This window comes from Plasmodium inui, assembly GCF_000524495.1.
Source record: "Plasmodium inui San Antonio 1 unplaced genomic scaffold supercont1.8, whole genome shotgun sequence".
In the NCBI taxonomy this organism is placed as follows: Eukaryota; Apicomplexa; class Aconoidasida; order Haemosporida; family Plasmodiidae; genus Plasmodium; species Plasmodium inui.
The window spans coordinates 826,206-836,707 of NW_008481842.1; the positions used below are offsets into that span (position 1 = coordinate 826,206).

A 10,502-nucleotide genomic window follows, 5' to 3' on the forward strand; every position below is an offset into this window, starting at 1 on the left:
TGGGGGAAAATTTCACAACGTGTGCGATCGTGGGATGCATTTGTATGAATATGTATATGCTTCACCCCTTTATTGTGTTCTTTACGGTTCAAAGTTCTTACCTTTTTCTTCATGGGCTCCTTTTCAAACAAGTGCTTTCCTTTGGAATCTGGACGGAGGGAGGAGCGACAAAATAATGCAAACGTGATGTGATCGTGGTGTAATCGTGGGTGGAGGTTCTACTCGTAAGCGGTGGGTACGAGGTGGGATCATACCCGCCGAGGTTCCGCAACTCATTTTGGTGCAAATAGGGTGGGGTGGTACGTTTGGACCCTGGCGCAGTTACCGTTGAGCAGATTCTGCTGCATGTAGGTCGAGGAGGGCATCTTCTGATTTATCATGCTGCTGGGTTTCATCATATTTGAGTTCATGGAGGTGGGCGAGGCGCTTCGGTTTTGCATCATTGGGTTGCGCTTGCTGAGGTGGCGGCGGGGGGGGAAGAAGATAAGTAATGATGGGCGAAACGAAAATGTGAGGAGAAGTCTCCGGTGTTGAAAGGCTTCCCGTGTGGACAGATTCCCAGTGTGGAGAAGCTCCCCGTTTGGAGTAGCCCCCTGTGTTGAGATCGCACCCACCTGATGGAGGGTCCGTCGCCCAGGCTGTGCATGCTGCCCTGCGAGGAGTTGACGGTTTGCTTGTACGTCTGGGTGGCAGATTGTGCGCTTCCAGTTTTTAAGCTCTTCTGGAATTCGATCAGGTCTTGTTCATAGTTGGCGTCGAAGAGGTCCAAATTGATGGAGGTGATATTGGGATCTTTGAGGAGAACTTGATTGGCTTTTTTGAGAATATCCAGCTGTCTATTGAGGTGTTCCCTTTCTTTGACAACATGAGGAGGTTCATTTAACAAATCGTACAGTTTCTGTTCGCTATTTAAATCTGAGTAGAGCTCGAATTGCATTTTTTCCTGAAGTTTCCTAATGAGGAAGTAGCCGATAATTTTAGGCACACTATCTCTGACATTCCGTAAGACAATATTAAAGTAGCAATCTAACCTTCTTCTGATTTCTTGAATAAACTGAGCATTATATCTGGTTTTTTTTTTTTCTTTTGCGTTCCACATATTCATAACGGATTTCTGAGCTGTGTTGACAAATTTGGCGGCCTTGCCGGTGATATACTCCTGTTCGCTCATCATATTGGCGTAGTACTTACTCTGCATGTTATTATTATCTAAATTGGAGTTGGAAATATTGGATTGTTGTCTTTTGTTTTGCGATCTCTGATGAGAGTTAAAATCTTGATTTGCATTTTCATTGTTCTGATCATCTTCATTTGCATTAATGATACTTCCGTGTTCAATTAGGTAAGAAGAATCGTTGGTAAAGAGATAATTCGTTTCTGCATCGATAAAATTTTCGAGTATATTATGTGTGTTTTCTTTTTCCCTGAGGAGGATTGTTTGAGACAAGTCCAGCACTTGCTCGGATAGTTTAGGAAATCTGGTTAGTACCCGATTGGCAATTTTTTGGGACAGTATTTCTAAAGTCTGACTAACTTTATCGAGACAGTTAAACACTGGTGCGTTGATTTTTTTCAAATGTGGTAGGATTAGAAACTCAAATGTATCTGGGGAAGGGAAGCCTGGCAAGCTATCCCCTTCATGTAAACAAATCGCATCATCGATATCGTTATCACTGAGTTCGCTCGTTACATTTTTACCTACGTACTCGTCTAGGAATTCATTAAAAATGCTTCTCACTTTGAGTCCACAAATGATGTCATTATTTTCTATGAAGACTTGTAACCTCTTGTCATATTTCCCTTTTAATGTATTTTTAAATATTTCACAATAATCGGTAATCATTGACCATAGGAGCTGTGTCTTCTTCGTTGCATCCAAAGGTACGTTCGTGCCGAGCTCGTACAGCTTATCATTAATGAGTCTGATTCGGTCATTTATTTCGACCTTAATTTCAGGGAGGAAGTTCTTAATATGTCGAAGGAGCACTTTGGTTAACTTATCTGTCAGTGATGTCGTGCCGTACAGTGTTGGAGGTAACTTTCTGTACACTGGGTGAGTTTGAAAGAATCGTAATTCGTCTTTTAACGATTCAGCTATTGATTTTCCATTTTTAATATCTGCTGTGGATCGGTTGACCACTCCTGTGTAGCCTAACCTTAGAGTTATCTCATCATTCATTAACATTTTACTTGCATCGGATCCTTTGTCCATTAAATCAATTTTTGTAATTACCCCTATTGTCCTCAAGCCTTTTGGATCTACTTTTCTCGCTATTTGCAGAGCATCACTTGTTGACATATCTGCATTGGCTGGCAAGACGGCTAGGATAATTGTCCTGGGGTCTTTCACATATCGGAAGGCCATTTCTCTTGTTAGCCTTTCTATGTCATCTGTCTGATCGGAATTTTTAAGAGGCACTCTTGTGATCCCTGGAAGGTCTATCAGTGATAAGTCAGGACAGCTTGTCGAGTAAATATTCAGTACAATTGGCTCGTCTATAATTCCTTTGTTTTTTCCAGCTAATTCATCCGTTAAGTTGTTTATGTGTTCCCTGACTTCATTAAAATCAGTGAACTTCTTATTCTTATCATCCTCAAATATGGCCCAGTGCTTAATTTCGCTATCTTCCTTTATGTGTATGAGTCTAAATTCTATGGGCCTCCTGGTGACTATTCCTTCACCTCTGGGGAGGAAGTCCAGCCCCACGATCGATTCTAGTACACTGCTCTTGCCACTGCTCTGTGTACCCACGACACATATGCGCGGTAGGTTGATATATTTTTGCAGACCGATGTCTCTCAGCTCGTCGATCACGGTGATGAGCTTCCGTAGGTTGTTGTACATGCTGGACTCCATGGTTTGCGTTGGCTATGGCGATGAGGTAAACGACGGCTTGGGAAATGAAGTTGCTGCTTCAGCGTAACAATGATTATGCCTTATCTAGGCAGCAACAATGATCCTTATTCTTCGGGCGCTGCTCCAACACGCACGGTAGGGGTTGCTAAAAACGGGTTTGAACTATGCCGGTTCGCTGAAAGGCGCCCCTCCTCTCGCCAATTGTTTTTTATAACTCCTTCGTTCCTCCCGCTTGTGCAAGTATAAATAAAAATGCTAGGAGGTACACTACGCACTGTTATTTTATTTTATTTTATTTTTTTTTTTTTTTTCCTTTTTCTTCATTCAGGCGATCTGCGTGATGTGTGGAACGGAACTTCGTACTGGCAGGCGTGGCACTTTGGGAAACGAGAAATCCGCGGCACCGATGAATTGGTCTGAATGTGTGCCGAGCGGATGGGCTCTTGCGATTGGTGGAAAGTGGGAGGAAAAATGGCAAAATATTAGGCAAGCGCTGGCATAAATTGGCCAAAAATGGGCGATAAGTTGCCGAAAAATTGGCAAAAAATTGCTGAAAAGATTGCCAAATGAAGGCACAGAAGAATGCCCCAGGCAACGGGTAGAAGGCTACGCACAACTGGATTGCACACACCAATTCGCACGTAGCAGGGGGCAGGAAGATCATGAATGGTTGGCTTATCAGATAAGCAACTGGTTTTTTATGCTGGGGGGCGTAACATGCGAAGGGGTGTACATTTCTGCAAATCTGCAAATTGGGGAACACCGCCCTTTGTAAAATGTGCCAACTGTTTTCACGTGGTGACAAAGAGAAGGTAAAAATAAGAATAAAATAAAACAGAAAAAAGAAGACGAAATAGAAGAAGAAATGAAAAAGAAAAGAAAAAGAAATAGAGAAAAAATAACAAAGGGACGCTCATGAGATCTGCTGAATACACTGAGCATGTCTATTAGGAACGTTTCCTCTCACAATTGGGGCGTGCGCAGGGGAGTCTGTGAACGTATGCTTAGAACATGCGTGTAGAGAAGGGTCGCAATGTCACAAAGGAGTAGCATGGGATGAAGGTACCAACTAATGGTAAACACCCCCCCAAGGGGGACGCTAATATTGTTTTAGGTACTTCGTCCAGCTTAGTGCTCTGGCACAGGGGGGACGTCCTTTGGCACAAGAGAGGTATCTATTTTGCCTCGTATTTGAAGAGGTAAATTTCGTGGATACTCAAAAATGGGCAAATGCTCCATGAATTGTAAAAAAAAAAAAAAAAAAGGGAGCTGGGGGAACGCTGAATCCAGCGGTAAGGTCGCTCTAAGGAGTAAACTCTAAAAGCGCAATTCGTGTCATTGAACCAATTAGATTTGTGAATATGCAAAAATGAACGAGGAAAAGAAAAGAAAAAGAAAAAAAAGTTAATTAGAACTGGTGCTATGAGCCTCGGCTGGGTTATTATAAGTACATCCATGAGTATATGCATACAGGATAAGTATATATATAACATGCATAAGTGAAAGAGATATGCATTCGTACATACAGGCATACGTGCATATAGAGGGCATGAGCATTATATATATGTGTATTTTTTTTCCTTTTGTTTAATACTCACATTAGCCTTCCCATTTTTACGAGTGCTTTAATTTGCCATTTTGACGGGAACGCTTTCGCGGGGTCGACTTTTTCGCTCTACATTTACTCACATGCTAACTGTAATTTCGTGCCGCTTCCGAATACGCTTCAACGTTTGGTGACTTGCGGAGGAGGGGAAGGAAAATCAACACGTGGTGTTTTGATTCGATTAGTTGCATGTTGGGAAAAATTAAGCTGTACAGTTTATCGGAACGATTTTCTCAAGTTTGAAGCAACCTGGTATTTCTCTCACGCAAGAAGTGCCTCTTCTAAAGAGAGGGGAATAAACGCCAATAGATATACACATGCTTTTTCCACTAAGGTAAGAAATTACCACCACGTTCTTAATACAAATAGGGGTAGTTGTTCGAGGACCTCTTCAGGGAAGGTGTATAAAGAGGGTATGTGCCTTCATGGAGGAACTGGGAATAACGAGATGCAGAATTTGGCTCGAAAAGGGGGTACGCATCATATTACAAGGGAACAATAGGGGCTATTTTTGCAGCCACAAGAACTTTTCCCCCTTTGATGCAGTTCCGTTTTGGCTATTGTTCCCTGAATAATGTGAATTCCCCCCTTGGAGAGATCCAAGGCGTTCCCCCTTCTTTTTTTTTTATTGGCTCTGCGAGGGTTGATATTTCACCCGGGGGAGGGGAGGTATCGGAAGGGACACTATGAAGCAGACTTAGGACAGTATACATAACAAAGCAGTTCAGCAGGAAGGAAAAGTAAAACATTTGTGAAGAATGGAGGACTCCCAAGAATGGGACGAAAGAGAAGCCGTCTGCTCATTTTCACCTTCATATTTTGCGTAAAAAAAGATTAAACTGTTTGCGACTCTACCCAAGTGGTAATCATTTTGAGACCTTTCAGGGGGATAGCCCATCTCTGCTGACACAGAGTGCATTGTTAGAGTGCCCCTAGTTTGTCCTTAAAAAATAGACCCCCTTTTTTTTGCGACCATTGGAGGTTAGAACGGTGTCGTACATTCGCATTCTTATATACAAGTATCTTTCCCATTCGATCGCATAGTTGTGATTGCCCGTTTATTGTGCAATCAGGACACTGGGGGGTGTGAAGTATCTTCGAATGTGTTCAACCCGGTGAGGGGTGAATTCTTTCTTCAAATGCTGCAAAGTTTTTTCTCATTTTAGTTGTCCCCTTTGCCAATCTCTTTTCTCACCCTGTCGATGGGCATGTGTCGGTATAGGTGTGAGGAAAAAAAAAAAAAAAAAAATGAACAGTCGTTCTGCTTTCCCGCAAATTGTACGAATTGGCCGCTGTGCCCCTTCGCCACGTGCGCCCGCTGTGGCAATTTGTTGTGACGAGCGGGTTAGTCCCTTGAGGGGGAAGATGCTTTGCATGGTGGATTCCCAATTAATGCGTATAACAGGTGCTTCTCTTGTTGATACTCCCTTTTGGAAGCTGCTTAACTCCGTGTCGTTTGTTTACGAGGGCAATATTCGGGGTGCTCATTTCCGGTTCGTGTTCCGCGTCCTTGCGTTCCGCGGAGAAGTTTTTCTCCCATCTTTTTCAAAAAAGGAAAGAATGGTGCTGTGATTTGCGAGGTTGAAAGGGCACAGTACTTCCCTCTCTTCTGCTTTCACTTCTGATGTGAACACCTAGCAGATTAGCCATTATGGGTGTAGTGATGTTGCCGCCATCTCGGTAGAGCCTTCTCTGGAAGGGAAGATGTTTTTTTAGTTAGCACAACTTAGGAGTTGGCGGTTCCCTAATGTGTGATCGCCTCTAACAAATTGGAAATCCCTTCTGCTGCTCAGTGATGGTAGTTTTCCACACGGGTTAGAAGCTTCCTCTTATCGTATACTCAGCTGTGCTCACGCAGCCGCCTCCAATGGAGACCCTCCAAAGAGAGAGGAGAAAAATATAGAAATATAGAAAAATAAGAAAATAAAAAAATTAAACGCATGAGCGGTTGACCTGACGAAATCATCTTCTTATAGGACAAGAAAATTTTGGGAGCTTTTTTTTTTTTCGTGGGGTGTATATAATTTTGGTTATCCATGTGTGGCGTCAGAAGATGTTATGAGAAAGGGAAAAAAAAAAAAAAGAGAGAACAAGAAGAAAGAAGAATAAAAAAAGAAGCAGAAACGGGATGGCAAAATGGTGAGGAAGATGCAACCGTGCTGGAAAAGAAGATGCGGCAATGTCCCACCGTATTGCTCCTCTTTGTGATTCTCCTACCGATAGTGAGTAATATAGTAAACGCGAAGAGGAGTAACTCGGTGAAGAAGGACACCGTACGGGGTTACAACACAAAGGTGAGGAGGAAGAAGCGCTTTAGGGTAGTAACGGGTAGGGGGAAGACCGAACTAGACAGACTGGGGGACACCCTCGTGTGTGGTGGTGCATGAAATGGGGATGGCTTCACGAGCGCGTTGCGGAGTGGAGGGCCGAGGGGGGCGCATCTAAACGGCAACAACAGTTGACGTTTGTGTTGCGAGGATGTGATTCATGGAGGGAAACGCGGAGGAAGAACGTAACAACAACGTGTAGTCCCAAAAGGGCAATACTTGGAGGCGAAAGGCCCCTGACGAATCTAGGGATAAACTTCAAACGCAGTTACCTTTGGAGCGAGAGGGAAAAACCGACAAGCAACGCTATATGCGAAGAGGACCCAACTGGAGGGGGTGGAGAAAATGCTCCGCTTTCATTTTTTAACAAATTGAAGAGAGGAATGAAGAAATATGCCAACAAAGTGAGCAAGTTTCTGCAGGAAGACAACATGTTGAATTTTCTATGGGTATATAAAAATGTCTTTTGTAAAAAGAAAATCATCCTTCTCACCTTCTTTGTAATGATACACAGTGCAATCATTAGTATCATAATACCTCGCTGTGATAATTTGATATTCCAAGATGTATCAAACAGAAGGTTCGACCATTTTGGGGGTCTCCTCCTGAATTGTTTCCTGGTGAGAGTGATTAACATGTGTTTGTGCGGGCTCCGCAACTATATTTTCATGGTTACGAGTGCTCATTCCGTGAAGGAAGTGAAGAGACTCTTGTTCCAAGTTTATATCAATAAGGACAATGAATACGATGACCAAATGGATCACAGCGAAATTGTGAACAGGATAACTTTGGAAACACACGACTTTGCAGATATCATTCCGTATTATATAAATCCATTCATACGGAATTTTTTCTCCATCATTTTCAATTTTGCATATATGTTTTACTTGAATTATAAGTTGTCAGGAGTGATTATGGGTTGCTTCTTGATTTCCTCCCTCCTTACTATCATTTCGACCAAGCTGAAGAAGAGGAGGATAAAATCGATAAACAAGGAGAAAAGTAGAAGCACTAAGATATCCCTGGAAGCACTGAACAATATCAATGTTATCAAATTGTTCAGTACTGAACTGTACGAGTGCGGTAGATATTCCCAGTCGTTAAGTGAAATTCTTCGTCTTCAAATTAGGAAGGAGCGTTTTAATCTTGTCCACATGGTGGTGAGCAAACTCTTCGTTTTGGAAACGTATATACTCATTCTGCTCAAGGGGGAGACCCTCCTAAGGGGAAACGAAATTGACAGGAATACCTTCACGTCTTTTTTCTTTTACATAAATAATATTTACTCGTACATAGATATTCTCGACTACTACATGGACATATGCAACATTGTGAATCAGTACCGCCACATCATCGGGCTGATCGGGGAGGAGGCCCAGAGAGAGGGGGGCAATGTTGACCCTTCTGATGGTGGCGAGAATAAGAAGCACGTTCAGCCTTCTCAGAGGAGCTCCTCCGACTGTGTCAGCTGCCCCTCTCCTAACAAGGCTGCTGCGAAGGGAATCTCTCTCCAGCTAGACACCACCGCGGACAGCAGTCAATCCGACGTGGTGCTTCAATTCAAGGTCTTCTGCAAGTACAAAAATACAGACAACTACGTTTTGAAAAATCTCAATTTCAAGATTTTAAAAAACACAAATAATGTCATACTGGGAAGGAGTGGAGGGGGAAAATCAACGCTGCACAAATTGATGCTAAATTTTTACAAATGCTCCAAGGGAAAGGTGTACCTTTATAACAAGCCAATTAGCCATTACAGTGGAAAAGAGATTATGAACACAGTTTCGTACGTCCAACAGGATTCGAAGCTACTTAAAGGGACAATAAAGGAAAATCTGACCCATTGCATCACAGACGATTGCACCAATTTTGACATGCTCGATTTGATTAATATTTCGAAGTGCTGTACTTGTCATGAGTATATAAGCAAACTGCGGAAGAGGTACGAGACCATTATTTCGAATAGGACTGAATTGCTAACCACCTCTCAGAAGCAGAAAATTTGTATAGCAAGAGAGCTAGCTAGGAGTCCGAAGGTACGTATGTATTTTGATTAGCCAAGTTGGTAATAATGGGGGGTTATAGCTTGCATTTGGGTTCCCACTTGGATTTCCCTTTTTTTTTTTTTGTTTTTTTCTCTGTCTTGTCGACCATTCTCATTTGTCTTTCCCTCCACTGTGCAGATCCTTCTCTTGGATGAGTCCACCTCGGCCGTGGACAGGTACAATGAACGAGTCATTTTCCAAAACATGAGGCAGAAGTCGCTTTTTAAAAATCTGACTATAATTCGCATAACGCATAAGAAGGCCAATTTGGACTTGGCGGATAACATTTTCGTTCTGAAGGGTAGGCCCCTCTGGGCATCCTTCCTGCACCGCCATCATATGTGCGTGCACCAGGGGCGACACTTCGCGGTAGCAAAATACTCGCTGTGACATTCGTTTAACTAGTGTTTGTTTCCTTTTTTTTTTTTTTCTTTACAGAGGGGTACATAAGCAGACAAAAAAATGTTTAGCATGTTGAAGGGGGAAGTTTGCAAAGGTGAGAAATGGCGCCACTGTCAGCGTGTGCATTGTCATTAAGGTTGGAATTTCTCCTAGTTGGTACTTTTCCCGTCGGAAGTGATTGAAGAAGGGGCGTCGAGCGGCATAGATGGGCGTAGAAGTGTGGAGAAGGGGGAGGGTCCTTGGGAAAGTCCTCTGGAAGATCGTCTGACAAGTCGTATGACAATTCGGCTTACCCCTTTGGAAAACCTTCCAACACCCTTTCCTTCAGTCGTACACTATTTTTTTACACAGCCTGAAAATGAGCAAGGTAGGATGAAGGAAAAGAAGAAAAAAAAAAAATGAGATACCATCTTTGGGGAAGTTATAATGTGGCCCTACTTTCCACGATGCTACTTTTGGAAGCGTCCCGGGCAACTCTCTTCTTTTTAGAGGCCATTTATGGATTTATTTTTGGCACCTTTTGGCACTTTTTCGCCCCGTTTGGCGTCCATTTGGAGTGCCAATTGGCTCCATTTGCTCACCTTAGAGTGTCGGGAAGCCCCTTGGCGTCTTCCAGCTCCTTCGATATGTGCGAGCAGAACATGCTCAGGAACTGGGCGTCTTTGTCAGTGAAGGAGACTTTATCCTTCGCGTTGATCGCCACCACGACGGCGATGATGGATTCCTGACACTGGGAGGGAACAGATGAGACATGAATGGGGATGGTGGTGATGCACCAGTGGGTATCGCCCCGGTTACATATATGTCCCCATGTAGGTACAGTTGGGGGTGAGCTCTCCACTTACGTCTAGGCCAAACACCGGGGCGGCCATCACCTGATGAACGTCAATTTTCTTGCTGTTGATGTAGAAGTCCTGGTTTTTGAGAAAATGGAGGGAATTTTCATTGTTCCTATGCTCTTGTGGTGTCTGCCCTGGGACGAATAGTTCTGTCCCTCCGTTTGTTCCCCCACTAGGAGGTAGATCTTTCCCGACTTCTTCCTTCTCCGTACTGGGCTTATACGAATGGGCGAAGTTTTTCATGAGGCTGCCACTTTCATAGTTGATAAGTTTGCCACTTTTATACACATGTCCGATGATGTCCTGATCTAGGGGTAACCGGACAATGTCGCTATCGACCAGAGAGTAAAGGTTTCGAGCGCCTTCATCAACAACAAATAAAAATGCATAATTTGAATTTACGAAGTTCGGAAGGTGAGTAGAAAC

At 43.2% G+C, this 10,502-nt stretch overlaps 3 protein-coding genes across 3 annotated transcripts in view; 1 reads left to right on the top strand and 2 right to left on the bottom strand.

Annotated features, from left to right (window-relative positions):
* Positions 1 to 272: 272 nt before the first annotated feature.
* On the bottom strand, positions 273 to 2,857 carry C922_02448 (dynamin GTPase; the record flags this gene model as incomplete). The annotated part of the gene is made up of 2 exons (XM_008818047.1): positions 273 to 456; positions 615 to 2,857. The coding sequence occupies 2 exons, from the start codon at positions 2,855 to 2,857 to the stop codon at positions 273 to 275; spliced, it is 2,427 nt and encodes an 808-aa protein (XP_008816269.1).
* A 3,777-nt stretch (positions 2,858 to 6,634) lies between these two features.
* C922_02449 (hypothetical protein) lies at positions 6,635 to 9,225 on the top strand (the record flags this gene model as incomplete). The annotated part of the gene is made up of 3 exons (XM_008818048.1): positions 6,635 to 6,834; positions 6,993 to 8,826; positions 8,974 to 9,225. The coding sequence occupies 3 exons, from the start codon at positions 6,635 to 6,637 to the stop codon at positions 9,223 to 9,225; spliced, it is 2,286 nt and encodes a 761-aa protein (XP_008816270.1).
* A 589-nt stretch (positions 9,226 to 9,814) lies between these two features.
* Positions 9,815 to 10,502, bottom strand: part of C922_02450 (hypothetical protein) — a gene marked incomplete at both ends in the record, with an annotated part of 2,367 nt that continues 1,679 nt past the window's right edge. Inside the window, 2 exons of the mRNA XM_008818049.1 lie at positions 9,815 to 9,961; positions 10,083 to 10,438. Coding sequence (XP_008816271.1) covers positions 9,815 to 9,961; positions 10,083 to 10,438 — 503 coding nt within the window. The remainder of the gene's footprint in view (positions 9,962 to 10,082; positions 10,439 to 10,502) is intronic.